At 39.4% G+C, this 21180-nt stretch overlaps 2 protein-coding genes across 2 annotated transcripts; both read right to left on the bottom strand.

The window, feature by feature from the left end:
- Window positions 1-465: 465 nt before the first annotated feature.
- LOC144546861 (hevamine-A-like) lies at window positions 466-2534 on the bottom strand. The gene is made up of 3 exons (XM_078295445.1): window positions 2232-2534; window positions 1392-1744; window positions 466-996 (listed from the first exon to the last, which is right to left on the bottom strand). The coding sequence occupies exons 1-3, from the start codon at window positions 2526-2528 to the stop codon at window positions 747-749; spliced, it is 900 nt and encodes a 299-aa protein (XP_078151571.1). The 5' UTR covers window positions 2529-2534; the 3' UTR covers window positions 466-746.
- Window positions 2535-18796: 16262 nt separating this feature from the next.
- On the bottom strand, window positions 18797-20865 carry LOC144546860 (hevamine-A-like). Its single transcript, XM_078295444.1, has 3 exons — window positions 20563-20865; window positions 19723-20075; window positions 18797-19327 (listed from the first exon to the last, which is right to left on the bottom strand). The coding sequence occupies exons 1-3, from the start codon at window positions 20857-20859 to the stop codon at window positions 19078-19080; spliced, it is 900 nt and encodes a 299-aa protein (XP_078151570.1). The 5' UTR covers window positions 20860-20865; the 3' UTR covers window positions 18797-19077.
- Window positions 20866-21180: the final 315 nt, after the last annotated feature.

The following is a 21180-nucleotide window of genomic DNA, read 5'->3' as shown; positions in this document are numbered from 1 at the left end:
CATGCATTTAAAGAAAAACAATACATTAATAAACACTCATCAAATGCACCCCCCTACTCGACCGTATGTTCATAATCCGATGTCATGTACTGAAATAAATTAAGAATTTAACCCTTATTTCGTACTAAAAAAAAAAAAAAAAACTAACACGTACCCATCAATAGGTTGTTCACTTGTTCTAAGACGATTTACAAAATAGATTGCTTATGTTTGAACCCCTAATTATGTTTTTGAGATACCAAAAGTATATATGGCAATCATGTCTAGTTAATTAGATAACTCATTAGAAGTTCCTCCATGTTTTTGCAAAATTTATAGTTATGATTATCATTTTTATTAATTATTTAACTAACTTTATGGACTTGATAATCATTACTGAACAAATTCCAATTTCTTACCACAGTAAAAATTTCAGAGCTTCGATTTAAATTTTAAAAAGCCAAGACTTTGAATTGATATATGTAACTTAATAAAACACAATAAAAGCATTACAACCATATATCACTACATAAAGCACAATAGTAAATCAACCATATATCACTACATAAAGCATTACAACCATAATACTATTTTACCATATTCCTTTATAAGTTTACTCAAAACTCAACAAACTTATTAATTCACACACACCCAACACAGAAATGATAATTTTCAGTGGAATATTTAGATGCAATTGCCATTTTGCTGCTAATTAGTCCGGCAGTTGCTGTGGTTCCCGAGGCTCCGTCACTGTCAGCATCAAAATCCTATGCATCCCTCTTCACTTGACCGCTGTAATTATTTTTAGCATCAAAATACCTACTCCAGAGCATGATCCCGCCGTACTTCGCTGACCTCTTCACCACCGGCAGTACTTTATTCTTGAGGACGTTCGGTGGAATATACCCGCTGCCTGCTGCAGCAGTTGAAGCCGGCAACCCCACAAAAATTTTCGTCGCCTTAATGTTCCTAACCCAAGTATTCCATGAGCTCGTTAATTTAGTAATGTCGCCAGACCTGTACCAAGAGCAGAACTAGAAACTTAGACAGATGGGCTAAAATTTAAAATGCATAATGCATAGTTGGGACTTGAACTCAAGTCTTTAAAATAACAAATTAAAATTCTAACTACTAAAGTACACATGTGATAATTTATGAGGAAACCGTTGAACGATATAAAAGTTTTAAGAAAAAAAAGACAGTCTGTATATTTTATGGGCCTAACTAATTATTAAAGGAGGCTCTGTATATTTTCTACATCATCTCCATAGACATTCATTTCGAACACACTGAATTATTAATTAAAGGGGACTTTGTATATTTTCTGAGCCAAAGGGGAGACCAGCCTGGAGCTGGCCCCTGCCTTGGTTCTGCCCCTAGGCCCTAGCTATACATATAGATTCACCCCTAACCTGTACTCGCATGGCCGGTTATTGTAGAATTGCACCCAGACATAGTCGAATAGTCCGGTAGAAAGTGCTTTCCCGAGGTGCGAATCGGGGTAGGGGCATTGCGGAGCGGCGGTTAGATAGACCTTTTTGCCACTCTTGCTATATGCTGAGAGGAACTTTGCCAGGTCATCGTAGTATTTGCTGCCTCCTAGCTCTATGTCGAAGTCAATACCATCAAGGATGGCGCTTCCAAGGGGTCGGTTGAAGGATTTGCCGCCGAGGTAGTTGTTCCAGAGGTATTGTGCGACTTTATTAGCATCTGACTTGGAGGACAGGCTGTAGCTACCAGCGCCACCACCGAGAGAAAGAAAAACCTAAATAAATGTATGAAGAATTATTATTATTTTTTTATTTGTCGTTGAAAAGATCGATTGTGTCATTGTAAATTCAGCTCTTAACTTGTAGCACTTAGAATTGTTGAGATGCTTTGCAAAAAATTTCATTGGATGAAATAGGACAAATATATGTTGTCTATTTCAGATCCGACAACCAAGATTGGATAAATGATCAGTTGTGGTGTATTTTTTTTAATTGTTCTGCCGATTTTAATACTAATTAAGCAGTTAGATTTGATCATTTAATGTAGAGTGTATAACCTAAAATAGATAAATTATACAACTGGAGAAGAACTGAACCCACGTTTGGAGGGGGGGAATTGCATCAATGTCCACCCAAAATTGTAAATTCGATTACAAATCAAGATACATATGTAACTTTTGTTCGATTGAACCAAAATGACCTTATTGGTTTAAGTATGGCTACTGGATAATTAGTGAAGAAAAAAAGTAGAAAATAATAAACCTTAATTCCCTTGGCCTGGCAGGATTTGATGTCAGAAGTGAGGCCTTTGCATGAGCCGCTAGACGGGTTGCAGTGGCCGGCAAGGTTGAGAACTGGAGTGCGGCCATTGCCGAAAGTGGTTAGAAAAGACAGCATGACATAGGCGTAGTTTCCTGTGTCACATGCTGCCTTGAGGGTTCCTTCCCGGCCGTTCTGGCCCCAGTAAACAGCAATGCTGCCGGCCTGGGCTGAAGAAATGAGAAAACCAAGTAAGAGTAGGGGGAGACTCAGAGAGAGATTTTTTGGTAAAGAGGCCATTACTATTACTTGGTTTGCTTGTGTTACTACTTGTACAACTGACCTGCATATATAGAGGGCTGTGGTTTTTTATATTGTTGTGTGGACTTTTGGGGGATCATTTATTAATTTCCTAGAAGGTATTGTATGAACCAGGATGCGTGTTGTTTTATAACAGTGACCTTTGGCTTATGGCTATCCTATATAGTCAGCGATCCCCAACCAGAGGCGGAGCCACAGTTAGCCTACCCCTGGATTTTGAAAAAAATGTACTGGTTGGAGCCACAGTTATCCAGTTGCCTATCCCTGGATTTTGAAAAAAATGTACTGAGTATAAAGGACTGACTCGTTGTCATTGTTAATTTAGATGATCGTTCAAAGAGGAAAGTGTGAACAAAATCAAGGTAGAAGGAGATTCTGACAAAGTGGGACAATTGTTTAGATGGTTTATGGATATTTGTGTGGGGAGATTTGAGCGGAGATTAATATTATAAAATTTGAGATGGAGCTTGGTTTAGGAGAAAAGAAAAGTAATTACTTTGATAAAAATGATATCGAAAAATTAATAAATGATAAAATTATAGCAGGCTATAATAAAAGTTGGAAAAGAATTTTTTGACAAAATGAATGTATTATATTATATTAGTGATTTTTGGATGTATTTTGAGTTAACATAATTTTTCGACAAAATAAATTTGTATAATTTTTTCTATTTCTTTTAGTATAAAACTTCGAGAAAATATGAGTTTTCGATATGATTCGGTCAATGTTTACCGATTCTTTCGATTTTGATTTCATTATCAACTTACCAATTTTGATTCTGATTTTTAGAACTATGATTCTAGGTTTTTGACATCAGTACTACAATCCGTGCTAAAATCTGGCGCTCTGCCATAAACCCTAGCCACTATATTATGTTCTTTCAGTATTCAATTTCTCATTGTTTAAGAAGTAAAAACTGCAGAGAAATAAAAATTGTAAGTTGCAGTTGTGTGGCTGTGCGGAGACGAGTTGTATAGGACTATAAATAGCATGCGACCTCTTTGATTAAAAGGATTTTTTTTTGCCTACTCTTGATGAAAATCCTGGCTACGCCACTGTCCCCAACCTCGTATGTTATTCCTAGAAGTAGTGTCCGTTAACGGGATTTTCAAGAATCTTTTCAGTAAAATAAAAAATTCAAAAATTGTAAGAATACTTTTTTGAAAATTCCGTGGTATTATTTGATCTCATTGAAGCCGCTTCATGGAAAGCTAATTAAAACTAGGATCAACATATTGGGGAGTTCGCGTTCTGGTAACAATCACTTAAATAGGTTCATCTAATTTATATAACTAAGATAGAAGTAGGGCTGCACAAAAAATTCGTAGTTCATGATTTGATTCGAGTTTGATTTGAAAAAATTCGTAAAAAAATTGATTCGAAATAGTTCGAAATTAATTCAAACTAAATTCAAATTGGACCTAGTTCGTTCGAAATAGGTTAGCGAACTATTCTAGTTCGAAATTCATAGTAACGTGAACGGTTGATTTCCGCTGATGACTTAAAAGTTAAAATATAAGGCCGCTCAACCATAAGTCATAACTCGTAAGTCGTAACCCTCGCACTCAGTTTTAAAACCCTAGACAACTTTCACATCTCGCTTTCGGTGACTACGATCACTTTTCTTTGTCGTAAAAAAGTTCGTAAAAGATTTGAAATTGAGTTCGTAAAAAATTCGATTCGAAATTAATTCAAACCAAACTCAAATTGGAATAAGTTTAATTCGGTTCGATTCGTTTGCAACCCTAGATAGAACCCAACAAATAGTAAAAATAAAAATTTGGTTTCAGAATACGTCCATAGACAAAAATGGTTTGTTTATTAAATTTAATTCATGATCATTTTGTATTGTTAAAAGATAAATGATGAAATATTCGTACCCAACATCTTTATTTTCAATTTCGAAGTCCAAATAAAACATCTGAACTACTCAACATGATATTTATGTTAAAATGTACTTAGAGATCAAATTTTATATTTTATTTTTTAAGATAGATACAAAATCATTGGTTTGAGAAAATTGTGGATCATATAAAAACAATGATTTTGTACTTATCTTAAAAATAAATAATTTTTTTCCAAAAAATATAAAATTTGGTTTTCATTCATATTTTAACATGGATATCATATTGAGCAGTTCCGATCATATGTTTAAATTTTAAAATTGAAAATAAAAATGTTAAAGTATGATTGAGCATGAACCATCCTCATTGTATAATATTCTAAATTCTTTAAATTTTGAAGCGACGCTCACTCCTTTAATTTTGTAACTGTGTCACCATGTTTGGTTGTGGCCTAAAGGGTGGAATAAGGAGTTTAGGCCTCGTTATTCCACCAAACGTGCCTTAATTGAGCCGGACTAAGATGACATAAGCCAATCTTTAGGCCGGCCTAAATTAAACCACCTCACATGGTGGTTTAATTTTTATTCCACCTCGTGGCCTAACTTAAATGATTATAATAATATTTTATTTGTATATAATTAGTATATTATTATTAATAATTATTATTAGTATATAATTATATAAGAGTTAGGCTACTATGACATTGGTGTTATTTGAAATTAAATAACACCAACTTTTAAACCCTTAGATCTGCCTTGAGATTCGTAATATCCGCTTTTACTGTTCAAGCACTTTATTTTGTACGAATCTCAAGACAGATCTAAGGGTTTAAAAGTTGGTGTTATTTAATTTCAAATAACACCAATGTCATAGTAGCCTAGCCCATTATATAATTAATATCTTATATTGTTAATATATTAAATAATTATTATAATAATATTATATAATTAATATCCTTTTATTAATAATTATTATTAATAAATAATTATTATATAATATTGTAATATATTATAGTTATTATTTAATATATTAATATTGTGTAATTAGTATCTTATTAATCATATATAACTATATAATTAATATGCTATGTTGTTAATATATTAAATAATTATTATAATTATATTATAATATTTTATAGTTATTATTAATATATTAATATTATATAATTAGTAACTTATTATTAATAATTATTATTAATATATAATCATATAATTAATATCCTATATTGTTAATATATTAATATTATATAATTAATATTTTCTTATTTATAATTATGAGTAGAACTAGGGTGTTCTTAAGCTCACCAAAGTGTTTGGTGAGCTTGACTCCAAAATCCAACAAATTAGTTTCAAATGACGAATCCGAACCGTTGAAACCCGCCTATTTTACGTGTGATGCGTCTACATGTGAAATTTTGGAACTTTCGAATTAGTTTAGTATAAAGTCAAGCGGTCAAAACATGTTCAAAAAATGAATGCACTAAAATTAATTTATTAACCTTCTAATTTTGACCAATTAACTTTATACTAAACTAATTCGAAAGTTAAAAAGTTTCACATGTAGACTCATCACACGTAAAATAGACGGGTTCCAACGGTTCGGATTCGTCATTTGAAACCGATTTGACGGGTTTTGGAGTCAAGCTCACCAAACACTTTGGTGAGCTTAAGAACACCCTAGTTCTACTCTATAATTATTATTAATATGTAATTATATAATTAATATGTTATATTGTTCATATATTAAATAATTATTATAATAATATTACAATATAGGGCTAGGCTACTATGACATTGGTGTTATTTGAAATTAAATAACACCAACTTTTAAACCCTTAGATCTGCCTTGAGATTCGTACAAAATAAAGTGCTTGAACAGTAAAAGCGGATATTACGAATCTCAAGGCAAATCTAAGGGTTTAAAAGTTGGTGTTATTTAATTTCAAATAACACCAATGTCATAGTAGCCTAACTCTACAATATATTATAGTTGTTATTAATATATTAATATTATAGAATTAGTCTCCTATTATTAATTTATAATTATATAGTTAATAATTAATATTGTTAATATAGTAAATGATTATTATAATAATATTATAATATATTATAGTTGTTATTGATGTATTAATATTATATAATTAGTATCTTATTATTAATATATAATTATATAATTAATATTTTATTTTGTTAATATATTAGATAATTATTTTAATAAGATTATATAATTAGTATCTTTTTATTAATAATTATTATTAATTTATAATTATATAATTAGTATTTTATTATTAATAATTATTATTAATTTATAATAAATATTTTATATTATTAATATATTAAATAAATTTTATAATAATATATAATATATTACAGTTATTATTAATATATTAATATTATATAATTTGTATCTTATTATAAATAATTAACCAATTTAGGTTTTGAAAACTTTACTCCTCCACCAACTCTAACCAAACAAGAAATAGTTCAAGCTATGATTTAACTTTAGATCTCAACCAAACATGAATAATTTAGACCGGCCTAAGATGAAATAACCAATTTAGGCTTTCTTAGCTTTAGATCACAACCAAACATGAGGCTAGTGGCTAAGAGCCTAAGATCAACGAGCAACGGTCTTTACCGATCTAGTCAAAAGTGACGCTTAGAGATTAATTGCCATGACATGCGACAGCCCATTTGTTGTATGGCTATGGCCTTGCTTAGGCTGCTACGAGGCATTACTACTTTAATTATTTATTTATTTTTTAGAACTAGGCAGGAGCTGCCAAGGTGTAGAAAGCTTTCATTTCATGAAACAAGACAATAAACAATTTGATATCTCGTTCCATTCGAGTCAGATACAGGCTAACCCCTATTTTTCATCAAAAAAAAAAATAAACACTCATCAAATGCACCCCCTACTCGACCGTATGTTCATAATCCGATGTCATGTACTGAAATAAATTAACAATTTAACCCTTATTTCGTACTACAAAAAAAAAAAAAAAAAAACTAACACGTACCCATGAATAGGTTGTTCACTTGTTCTAAGACGATTTACAAAATAGATTGCTTATGTTTGAACCCCTAATAATGTTTTTGAGATACCAAAGGTATATATGGCAATCATCTCTAGTTAATTAGATAACTCATCAGAAGTTTCTCCATGTTTTTTTGCAAAATTTATAGTTATGATTAGGGCTGGCGAAAAAATTCGTAGTTCGTGATTCGATTCGGGTTTGGTTCGGGTTTGATTCGAGTTTAATTCGATTCGAAATGGGTTCGAATTGAAACGAATCAAACTAGGTTTGGTTCGAAATTAATTCAAACCAAACTCAAACCTAGTTTGGTTCGATCGAAATGGGTTCGGTTACTTTTGTGGTTCGAATCTCATAATAACATCAGTCTTCCATTTGCCTGATGAAATTAAAATAAAAAATAGAGAATCATAATTTAACTTAGCCGACACTCCCTCGCTCTCAAATCTCAATAACCTAGTTCTCTCTCCACCTCTCCCTAACTCACTCTCCCTCTAGCTCTAAAATCTAGCCGATGCTCTCGGCAACTGGCTGTCTCTCCGGCTATCACTCCTCTCTCCGGCCTAGATGACTGTCTCTCCTCTGTCTTCGGTCGTCTCTCATAGTTCATAACAGGAAAGCCGTCTCTGATGTATTTGTCACACCCCGCGGCCACGGGTCGTAACAGTCCCCCGCCGTAAGCATACAACGCCGTGTATGCTTACAAGGCTACTCACATTTCAAACCAAACAACAAGCAATTCAAACAAGTTTCTAATATATATATCAGAGTACACAGTCTGGTCAGCATATAATACAACAAAAGTATCTCATCCGGATACCAACCACGAGGCCTACCCTAAATCTATACAACAAAAGATATCTAGGGTCATATACTGGTAAGCTACTAAGGCCTACTACTCTCGTGCCTCTCCGGAATCAGTCGCACCAATACCTGTAAAATAACGGGGAAGGTGGGGGTGAGAATAAATTCTCAGTGCGAATTTGCCACATTTGAATTATTGGACTTGCAATCAAACTCTATATTCAATAATGAAACCCAAACAACAACAATGCAAACAGTTATATAAGAAAACATAAATAACAGAATGCCACTACTCGACAACAGTTAATCAACCTGAAACACAGTTTACGGAATTTCCAAGATGAATCTCAAACACAACATATATTTTGGCTTAACTCGATTCCTAACTCAGTTCAATAGGGCTTGTAGCAATTACAGATGTTCTCTCGAGCTGAACCATTATCAAACCCACATCTGTAGGGTTACAGACACCTACAGATGGCCAACCGCTGGACCCTTTATCTGACACCCATCTGTAATCACTTGGCTTAACCGTTTATTAAGGTCTGGTTCGAATCACATAAAGAAAATCCTTTTTAGAATCGTTTCCAATATTCGTCATATTCAATCGACCGTTCAAATGCATTAACACGTAGGAAAATGCCACAGATCCATAGACGTTACACATGTCACCCACGATTTCCAATCACATCTCATAACATAATCACCCTCCCTCGTCCCAACCGGTACTGGGAATATCGAGGGCCGTTCACCTAAGGCCATTTAGGGTCCTGGGAATCCAAGTCAGCATACAGCCCGACTTGGCAAATTAATTGGATCCAAGTGCTTAACTTCGTAAATCCATTCACACACATATCAATTCTACTCGTGGTGACTTTAAATCAAAATCAGATCACAATAGATCGACATAACCTATAACCATACCAGTATGCAAATCATTCAATTCAGATCAATTCGAGTTTAATTTGATTGGGCTATGCAAATGCTCTACGCAATTCAGTGATGAAATCAATGATATTCAACATGACAAACGAAAACACAGTTTAATTCCTGAAAATAAAGTATCAAACAAGTCCAAGAATCCCGCACCTTAGTATGACGAGCGTACCGCTTAATTTAAGGATCGGACGTCTCGTATTGTCTCGCAAGTTCTTGCTCGACCGAGCCTACACCTATATTATACGTATACTTGGTTTAATTTGGATTCAGTGGTCCATACGTTTACTTAGGGTTTGTACAGTCCTAAATCAATTCTTATGTTTTGGTATCGATTCTTTTCGGTTCTTTCTTTCTTACCAAAATCTCACATAACGGTACACAATTCCATTTAGGCCCTCTAGCCTTATACTATTTCACTTTGGTAACCATCAATCACCGTTTCACTACTTTGGTTCTCGGATCAATTCGATTCACCGTTTGGTTAACCCTAATTTGGTCAAAACCTCAAATCAGCCGTTAAATGTTCTAAAAATTCACGATCAGGAGGCAACCCTACCGATTACAAGTCTAATTGGTCGGGTTAAGCAAATCAAATCACGATTATGCCAACTTTCAATTTTGGCACGAAACCCTAGAAATCAGATTTCATAAATCGGAAGAAATCGGGAAAAAGATTGGCAAACAAACTAGTAAGGAGTGTAGAGGAACTAGTCCTCGAGCAATTCGAACACAAATCTCGGGTTTAAAACGAGAATCTGAGAAATCGAGAAAATTCGAGTTTTCGAAAGAAAGAAGGAGAGAAAGAAATACCAAATAGAAGGGTTCGGAGAGATCCTCGGCTGCTTTCTCGGTTCCAAACTCGATTTCTCGCAACAATCGGGAGTCTGAAAGAAACGGAAACTCACGGGCTCTTTTCCTTCTCTCTTGGACGAAAATAACTTAGAAATGGGGAAATGGTGAAGTGAGAGAGAGAGAGAAGGTTGGATTTGAGTTTTAGGGCAAAAATTACCCTGAATGCGGATGCCCCCATCCGCACTGCGGGTGGCTTGATCCGCACTCGATACTTAGAAAGTTTTCAGACCAAATTCAAGAAAAATCCGAGCCTAGTGCGGATGAACCCCACCCGCACTGCGGATGGACTCTTACCCGCACTGCGGATGGACCCTTACCCGCACTGCGGATGGACCCCATCCGCACTCACTACTTAGCCGATTTTGGACCAACACAGAATTTCATGAGTGCGGATGCACCCCACCCGCACTGCGGATGGACCCTTACCCGCACTGCGGATGGACTCTTACCCGCACTGCGGATGGACCCCATCCGCACTGAGCCTATAAAGTTCCGAAATCTCGAAATTTCGACGCGATTTCAATTCACAATTAACTTACTTATTTAGGAAAACCTTAATTAAGGTTTAAACTTCCATTTTATTAACACAATTAACTTGATTCTTTCTTTTAAATCATTTTAATTTAATTGTAAAAATTTCGTAACGTAACATTTCTCCCCCCCTTAGAATAAAGTTCAGTCCTCTGAACTAAATTGCGTACCTGATTCGTTTAATAGTTCCGGGTACTTCTCACGAATGGTTTCCTCATGTTCCCATGTTGCTTCCTTAGTCGAATGGCGTCCCCATTTGACCAGGACAAGCTTAATCGTCTTGCTCCGTAGTTGCTGTTCTTTTCGGTCCAATATCTGCATTGGCTCTTCTTGATAGGACAAGTCACCTTGGACATGCAGGTCCGAGTGATTAATGCAATGAGATGGATCTCGTACGTATCGGCGCAATTGTGACACATAAAACACCGGATGAACCCGGTCCAATGCTGGTGGCAATGCAAGCTCATATGCCACCGGTCCCATTCGTCTCAAAATCTGAAACGGTCCAATATATCGAGGACTCAACTTGCCTGATACGCCAAATCGGTGTACACCCCTGACGGGTGAAACTCGAAGCCACACATGATCCCCTTCTTGAAACTCCAACGGTCTTCGATGCACATCCGCATATTTCTTTTGTCTCTCTTGGGCCGACTTAAGCCGACTCAAAACGACTTTCGTCTTTTCGGCAATCTCTTCTAACATTTGAGGCCCGGTTGGTGAATACGTACCTGCGGGTCCCCACCACAGCGGTGTGCGACACTGCTGTCCCGTAAGTGCCTCTTGTGGTGACATTCCAATGCTCGAATGGTAGCTATTGTTGTACGCAAACTCTACCAAGTACAAATGGTTGATCCAAGATTCTCGGAAACTCAAAGCACAGGATCAAAGCATGTCCTCCAATGTTTGTATGGTTCGTTCGGATTGACCGTCGGTTTGCGGATGATGGGCTGTACTGAATCTCAGTTTCGTGCCCATGGCTTCTTGAAAGCTTCCCCAAAAGTGAGATGTAAATCGAGTGTCTCGGTCGGAGACAATGTGTCGCGAACATCCGTGGTATTTAAACTGGTATTGCAGGAACAAATCGGCTAGCTCTCTTCCGGATGTCTCGATCCGGAGTGGAATGAAGTGTGCAATCTTCGTCAACCGATCCACTATCACCCATATGGCATCATATCGTCCAACGGTTCTCGGAAATCCAGTCACGAAGTCCATAGTGATAGACTCGAATTTCCGCATGGGTATCTCCAAAGGTCTTAGTAAGCCCGCCCTCTTCCGTCTATCTGCCTTAACTTGCTGACAGACCTGACATTTCTCCACATAGTTTTGCACGTTCCTTTTCATCTTTGGCCACCAGAAATATCGCTTTAGATCTTGATACATCTTGACTTCACCAGGGTGAATGGTATACCCCGAGTCATGTGCTTCTGACAGAATCAGATTCTTCAGTTCTGAGACATTCGGAACGCATATGCGGTCATGGAACCGCAGAATACCATCTTCGTGGAGTTGAAATGGCGAGTCTGCCTTTGACTCGAAATGTTGTCGGAATTTCTGGCACTTTGGGTCCTCTTGTTGTGCTGCTCGAATCTGCTTGTGTAACTCTGGTCGAACCTCGACCGCAGCCAAGATAATCGAGGCAACTGTAGCTGTACCTGCACTATTGCCCGCTCCAATCAATCGAGATGAGGTTTCCAATGCAAACTCACGGGATGCACCCACGTGCAGATTCATTCTTCTCATTTCTTCGAGGAGGTGTGTCTCGCTGGTGATAATCGATGCCAGATTGATCTGACTCTTCCTGCTTAGCGCATCTGCTACCACGTTTGCCTTTCCGGCATGATACTGGATATCCAGATCGTAGTCCTTCATCAGCTCCAACCATCTCCTCTGCCTCAAATTCAACTCCCTTTGAGTGAAGATATACTTCAAGCTTTGGTGATCCGTGAAGATACGGCACTTCACTCCATACAGGTAATGCCGCCAAATCTTTAAAGCGAAGATCACTGCAGCTAGCTCCAGATCATGGGTCGGATAATTCTGTTCGTGTGATCGTAACTGCCGAGAAGCATATGCTATAACATGGTCCTTCTGCATCAATACACATCCCAAACCAGATCCGGATGCGTCGGTGTAGACGGTATACTCCTCGTCGGTGATGGGCATGGCAAGAACCGGTGCAGTTACCAACCGACTCTTCAACTCCTCAAAACTTTGATCTTGAGTGGCACCCCACTCGAACTTCACACCTTTATGCAAAAGCTTCGTAAGGGGAGCAGCTAACTGTGAGAATCCAAGTACGAACCTTCTATAATATCCGGCTAGCCCCAGAAAACTGCGAATCTCCGTAACTGTTTCTGGCCTCTTCCAATCGGTCACCGCCCGAATCTTTTCTGAATCCACGGCCAACCCTTCACCTGATATCACGTGCCCAAGGAAGGCCACTTTCTCAAGCCAGAACTCACACTTCGAAAACTTTGCGAATAGTTGATGATCCCTCAATCTCTGTAACACTATCCGCAGATGTACCTCATGCTCCTCACGTGACCTTGAATATATCAGGATGTCATTGATGAACACCACCACAGTTGAATCCAATAGGTCGTGAAACACTCGCTGCATCATGTCCATAAATGCAGCCGGAGCGTTCGTTAGCCCGAACGGCATCACCATATATTCGTAATGCCCATAGCGCGTTAGGAAGGCTGTCTTTTCCACATCAGTCGGACGTATTCTCAGCTGGTGGTACCCCGTTCTCAAGTCTATCTTGGAGTAGATCGAAGATCCTTGCAGCTGATCAAACAAGTCATCGATTCGGGGTAACGGGTATCTATTCTTGACGGTCACCTTGTTCAATTCACGGTAGTCGATACATAACCGCAAGGTACCATCCTTCTTCTTCACAAACAGCACCGGAGCACCCCATGGAGATGTGCTCGGTCTAATAAACCCGCTTTCCAGCATCTCTTCTAATTGGGCCTTGAGTTCCTTCAATTCTGCAGGAGCCATACGATACGGACTCTTTGAAATTGGTGTCGTACCTGGTACCACTTCTATGCCAAACTCCACTTCTCGTTCCGGTGGTAATCCGACTATTTCTTCCGGAAACACATCCACGAACTCCGACACCACTGGAATCGTATTCATCTCAGGAACTTCCGTATCAGTGTACACTATTGCTGCCAGATATACAGTGCACCCTGAATCGATCAGGTGCCTAACTTCCACAGCCGAGATGCACGGTATCAACCCTCCAACCTTCCTACAGTTCAGCATGCACAACATACCACCTTTTGCGGTCACAAAACAAATCCTGCGGTGCGGACAGTCGATCGTTGCGGCATGTCTTGTTAACCAATCCATCCCCAATAGAACGTCGTAACCCGTGATCTCCATAACCAACAGGTCTATCTCGAGATCCCTTCCATCAACTCTGACTTTTCGGTTTCGGCATATGGTTATTTTTCGGTCAGTCGAACCGAAAGGGGTTTGGACACTCAGGACTTGGTTATTGGTTTCAGTTGACCAGTTATACTTTTCTACCCAAGCCTTCGATACAATGGAATGGCTACACCCAGTATCTATCAAACAATAGGCACTCTCATCCGAGATAGAAAGTATACCTGTCATCACATCAGCTCGAGAATCAGATGATTGCGAGCCTTCACCTTCCTCCAGAGCCCTCGTTGCGTCATATGCAACATCTGCTATGCCGAGTGCGTGGGCAGCCACTCGACCTCCAATCCTGCCTCCGCTGGTCTGTGACGCACCTCGACCACGGAATGGTGGTCTACCAGATCCACGTCCCATGGGCCCTCTGCCACCGCCGTTCCTCTGGAACCCTAGTGCCGCATTCGGGCACTCTCTTGCCCAATGCTCCATGCTGCCGCAGGTGTAACACGCTTGGTTGCGGCGTCTGCAATCGATCTCAGAGTGTGCTTGGTTGCATGAACGGCACCACACAGAAACGAAGCCCGGCCGGAGTACCGGTGCTGCTATCTGCCTCGGAGGGGGTCTAGGTGCCATAAACTGTCTCGGGGGTGGTCTAGCTGTCGACGGTCCTCCCCTTGACCTAAACCGTCGGTTTTGGTCCTCCATCTGCTTGACATTCCTCTCTGTCATCTCCGACCTCCTTCTCTTGCTGTGCAACTCCACTTGCTCAGCGTGATCCATCATGGCCTGCAACTCAGTAGCCATAGGGGTATCCACAATCATCGATATCCCTCCATCCAGTCCATCCAGGTACTGCCTATGGTATCTCACCACATCAGTCTGCACATCAATCGCGTACCTGGACAAGGCAAGGAACTCATTGTTATACTCCGCCACTGCTCGCCCACTCTGCTTTAAGTCTAGGAACTTCCTCCGCAGCGCCTCTCGCTGGATGTTACTCAAAAACCGTCGAGTGAACTGCAGTTCAAACCACTCCCACAGAATCTTGGCCTCCTCCCCGACATAACTACGTCGGGCTCCATCCCACCAGAACCTCGCACCCTCCTCTAACTGCTGCTCTGCCAGCTCCACCATATCTTGTTCTGGTGCTCTACATAGAACTAGCTTCGCACTCACGCTCGCGAGCCATTCTTCAGCAGCGGCATACTCACCAGTGCCATTAAACCGAGGTGGATTAAGGCGCATAAAGGAGTCGTATAACCTCCTAAAATCTTCCGGACCTCCTCGGGGAGCCTCCGGTGCCACCTCACGTCTTTCTGCTTGGCGACCTCTCTCGTAAGCCGCGATCAACCTATCGTCTAGATCTCGGTCCCGGTTCTGCGCACCTCCAGGTCCAAGATCAACTCTCTAGACCTCAGGCCCTGCAGATCCGGCCTCGCTCGCATGAATGATCGGTTCGTTCAGTGGGTTCCTGGTTCTAGGTCGTCCCCTACCTCGACGTCCTTCCATAATTCTTAAATAAGAAGAAAATAGTCATTAGATTTGCATATACTTATCCCATAGAACGAACAAGTCGTTAGCCGTGACGACCCGAAGTATAACGTACCCCACTCACGTATCCTATCAGTCTGGTTAGGGTTTAAACCTTGAGCTCTGATACCACCGAAGAGAGCTGTCACACCCCGCGGCCACGGGTCGTAACAGTCCCCCGCCGTAAGCATACAACGCCGTGTATGCTTACAAGGCTACTCACATTTCAAACCAAACAACAAGCAATTCAAACAAGTTTCTAATATATATATCAGAGTACACAGTCTGGTCAGCATATAATACAACAAAAGTATCTCATCCGGATACCAACCACGAGGCCTACCCTAAATCTATACAACAAAAGATATCTAGGGTCATATACTGGTAAGCTACTAAGGCCTACTACTCTCGTGCCTCTCCGGAATCAGTCGCACCAATACCTGTAAAATAACGGGGAAGGTGGGGGTGAGAATAAATTCTCAGTGCGAATTTGCCACATTTGAATTATTGGACTTGCAATCAAACTCTATATTCAATAATGAAACCCAAACAACAACAATGCAAACAGTTATATAAGAAAACATAAATAACAGAATGCCACTACTCGACAACAGTTAATCAACCTGAAACACAGTTTACGGAATTTCCAAGATGAATCTCAAACACAACATATATTTTGGCTTAACTCGATTCCTAACTCAGTTCAATAGGGCTTGTAGCAATTACAGATGTTCTCTCGAGCTGAACCATTATCAAACCCACATCTGTAGGGTTACAGACACCTACAGATGGCCAACCGCTGGACCCTTTATCTGACACCCATCTGTAATCACTTGGCTTAACCGTTTATTAAGGTCTGGTTCGAATCACATAAAGAAAATCCTTTTTAGAATCGTTTCCAATATTCGTCATATTCAATCGACCGTTCAAATGCATTAACACGTAGGAAAATGCCACAGATCCATAGACGTTACACATGTCACCCACGATTTCCAATCACATCTCATAACATAATCACCCTCCCTCGTCCCAACCGGTACTGGGAATATCGAGGGCCGTTCACCTAAGGCCATTTAGGGTCCTGGGAATCCAAGTCAGCATACAGCCCGACTTGGCAAATTAATTGGATCCAAGTGCTTAACTTCGTAAATCCATTCACACACATATCAATTCTACTCGTGGTGACTTTAAATCAAAATCAGATCACAATAGATCGACATAACCTATAACCATACCAGTATGCAAATCATTCAATTCAGATCAATTCGAGTTTAATTTGATTGGGCTATGCAAATGCTCTACGCAATTCAGTGATGAAATCAATGATATTCAACATGACAAACGAAAACACAGTTTAATTCCTGAAAATAAAGTATCAAACAAGTCCAAGAATCCCGCACCTTAGTATGACGAGCGTACCGCTTAATTTAAGGATCGGACGTCTCGTATTGTCTCGCAAGTTCTTGCTCGACCGAGCCTACACCTATATTATACGTATACTTGGTTTAATTTGGATTCAGTGGTCCATACGTTTACTTAGGGTTTGTACAGTCCTAAATCAATTCTTATGTTTTGGTATCGATTCTTTTCGGTTCTTTCTTTCTTACCAAAATCTCACATAACGGTACACAATTCCATTTAGGCCCTCTAGCCTTATACTATTTCACTTTGGTAACCATCAATCACCGTTTCACTACTTTGGTTCTCGGATCAATTCGATTCACCGTTTGGTTAACCCTAATTTGGTCAAAACCTCAAATCAGCCGTTAAATGTTCTAAAAATTCACGATCAGGAGGCAACCCTACCGATTACAAGTCTAATTGGTCGGGTTAAGCAAATCAAATCACGATTATGCCAACTTTCAATTTTGGCACGAAACCCTAGAAATCAGATTTCATAAATCGGAAGAAATCGGGAAAAAGATTGGCAAACAAACTAGTAAGGAGTGTAGAGGAATTAGTCCTCGAGCAATTCGAACACAAATCTCGGGTTTAAAACGAGAATCTGAGAAATCGAGAAAATTCGAGTTTTCGAAAGAAAGAAGGAGAGAAAGAAATACCAAATAGAAGGGTTCGGAGAGATCCTCGGCTGCTTTCTCGGTTCCAAACTCGATTTCTCGCAACAATCGGGAGTCTGAAAGAAACGGAAACTCACGGGCTCTTTTCCTTCTCTCTTGGACGAAAATAACTTAGAAATGGGGAAATGGTGAAGTGAGAGAGAGAGAGAAGGTTGGATTTGAGTTTTAGGGCAAAAATTACCCTGAATGCGGATGCCCCCATCCGCACTGCGGGTGGCTTGATCCGCACTCGATACTTAGAAAGTTTTCAGACCAAATTCAAGAAAAATCCGAGCCTAGTGCGGATGAACCCCACCCGCACTGCGGATGAACCCCACCCGCACTGCGGATGGACTCTTACCCGCACTGCGGATGGACCCTTACCCGCACTGCGGATGGACCCCATCCGCACTCACTACTTAGCCGATTTTGGACCAACACAGAATTTCATGAGTGCGGATGCACCCCACCCGCACTGCGGATGGACCCCATCCGCACTCACTATTTAGCCGATTTTGGACCAACACAGAATTTCATGAGTGCGGATGCACCCCACCCGCACTGCGGATGGACCCTTACCCCACTGCGGATGGACTCTTACCCGCACTGCGGATGGACCCCATCCGCACTGAGCCTATAAAGTTCCGAAATCTCGAAATTTCGACGCGATTTCAATTCACAATTAACTTACTTATTTAGGAAAACCTTAATTAAGGTTTAAACTTCCATTTTATTAACACAATTAACTTGATTCTTTCTTTTAAATCATTTTAATTTAATTGTAAAAATTTCGTAACGTAACAGTATTTTTTCATGAACAATTTTTCAACTTAAAGACACTCATTTCATAGTTCATACCGGTAAAAGGAAGCCATATGAATTTTGTCTCGCGAGAAAAAATTAATGTATAAACTACCGGTATAACTAGGGCTGCTAAAAAATAATTTAGTTCGTGATTCGATTCGGGTTCGATTCGAAAAATGTGTAGTTCGCAATTAATTCGATTCGAAATGGGTTCGGTTCGAAACGAATCAAACCAAGTTCGGTTCGAAATTAATTCAAACCAAACTCAAATCTAAGGTAAGTTCGGTTCGGTTCGATTCGTTGCCACCCCTAGTTATGATTATCATTTTTATTAATTATTTAACTAACTTTATGGCTTGATAATCATTACTGAATAAATTCCAATTTCTTACCACAGTAAAAATTTCAGAGCTTCGATTTAAATTTTAAAAAGCCAAGACTTTGAATTGATATATGTAACTTAATAAAACACAATAAAAGCATTACAACCATATATCACTACATAAAGCACAATAGTAAATCAACCATATATCACTACATAAAGCATTACAACCATAATACTATTTTACCATATTCCTTTATAAGTTTACTCAAAACTCAACAAACTTATTAATTCACACACACCCAACACAGAAATGATAATTTTCAGTGGAATATTTAGATGCAATTGCCATTTTGCTGCTAATTAGTCCGGCAGTTGCTGTGGTTCCCGAGGCTCCGTCACTGTCAGCATCAAAATCCTATGCATCCCTCTTCACTTGACCGCTGTAATTATTTTTAGCATCAAAATACCTACTCCAGAGCATGATCCCGCCGTACTTCGCTGACCTCTTCACCACCGGCAGTACTTTATTCTTGAGGACGTTCGGTGGAATATACCCGCTGCCTGCTGCAGCAGTTGAAGCCGGCAACCCCACAAAAATTTTCGTCGCCTTAATGTTCCTAACCCAAGTATTCCATGAGCTCGTTAATTTAGTAATGTCGCCAGACCTGTACCAAGAGCAGAACTAGAAACTTAGACAGATGGGCTAAAATTTAAAATGCATAATGCATAGTTGGGACTTGAACTCAAGTCTTTAAAATAACAAATTAAAATTCTAACTACTAAAGTACACATGTGATAATTTATGAGGAAACCGTTGAACGATATAAAAGTTTTAAGAAAAAAAAGACAGTCTGTATATTTTATGGGCCTAACTAATTATTAAAGGAGGCTCTGTATATTTTCTACATCATCTCCATAGACATTCATTTCGAACACACTGAATTATTAATTAAAGGGGACTTTGTATATTTTCTGAGCCAAAGGGGAGACCAGCCTGGAGCTGGCCCCTGCCTTGGTTCTGCCCCTAGGCCCTAGCTATACATATAGATTCACCCCTAACCTGTACTCGCATGGCCGGTTATTGTAGAATTGCACCCAGACATAGTCGAATAGTCCGGTAGAAAGTGCTTTCCCGAGGTGCGAATCGGGGTAGGGGCATTGCGGAGCGGCGGTTAGATAGACCTTTTTGCCACTCTTGCTATATGCTGAGAGGAACTTTGCCAGGTCATCGTAGTATTTGCTGCCTCCTAGCTCTATGTCGAAGTCAATACCATCAAGGATGGCGCTTCCAAGGGGTCGGTTGAAGGATTTGCCGCCGAGGTAGTTGTTCCAGAGGTATTGTGCGACTTTATTAGCATCTGACTTGGAGGACAGGCTGTAGCTACCAGCGCCACCACCGAGAGAAAGAAAAACCTAAATAAATGTATGAAGAATTATTATTATTTTTTTATTTGTCGTTGAAAAGATCGATTGTGTCATTGTAAATTCAGCTCTTAACTTGTAGCACTTAGAATTGTTGAGATGCTTTGCAAAAAATTTCATTGGATGAAATAGGACAAATATATGTTGTCTATTTCAGATCCGACAACCAAGATTGGATAAATGATCAGTTGTGGTGTATTTTTTTTAATTGTTCTGCCGATTTTAATACTAATTAAGCAGTTAGATTTGATCATTTAATGTAGAGTGTATAACCTAAAATAGATAAATTATACAACTGGAGAAGAACTGAACCCACGTTTGGAGGGGGGGAATTGCATCAATGTCCACCCAAAATTGTAAATTCGATTACAAATCAAGATACATATGTAACTTTTGTTCGATTGAACCAAAATGACCTTATTGGTTTAAGTATGGCTACTGGATAATTAGTGAAGAAAAAAAGTAGAAAATAATAAACCTTAATTCCCTTGGCCTGGCAGGATTTGATGTCAGAAGTGAGGCCTTTGCATGAGCCGCTAGACGGGTTGCAGTGGCCGGCAAGGTTGAGAACTGGAGTGCGGCCATTGCCGAAAGTGGTTAGAAAAGACAGCATGACATAGGCGTAGTTTCCTGTGTCACATGCTGCCTTGAGGGTTCCTTCCCGGCCGTTCTGGCCCCAGTAAACAGCAATGCTGCCGGCCTGGGCTGAAGAAATGAGAAAACCAAGTAAGAGTAGGGGGAGACTCAGAGAGAGATTTTTTGGTAAAGAGGCCATTACTATTACTTGGTTTGCTTGTGTTACTACTTGTACAACTGACCTGCATATATAGAGGGCTGTGGTTTTTTATATTGTTGTGTGGACTTTTGGGGGATCATTTATTAATTTCCTAGAAGGTATTGTATGAACCAGGATGCGTGTTGTTTTATAACAGTGACCTTTGGCTTATGGCTATCCTATATAGTCAGCGATCCCCAACCAGAGGCGGAGCCACAGTTAGCCTACCCCTGGATTTTGAAAAAAATGTACTGGTTGGAGCCACAGTTATCCAGTTGCCTATCCCTGGATTTTGAAAAAAATGTACTGAGTATAAAGGAC

This window comes from Carex rostrata, chromosome 30 (genome assembly GCF_964058835.1).
Source record: "Carex rostrata chromosome 30, lpCarRost1.2, whole genome shotgun sequence".
NCBI classification, from domain to species: Eukaryota; Viridiplantae; Streptophyta; class Magnoliopsida; order Poales; family Cyperaceae; genus Carex; species Carex rostrata.
This window is presented reverse-complemented; position numbering and strand designations above follow the sequence as displayed.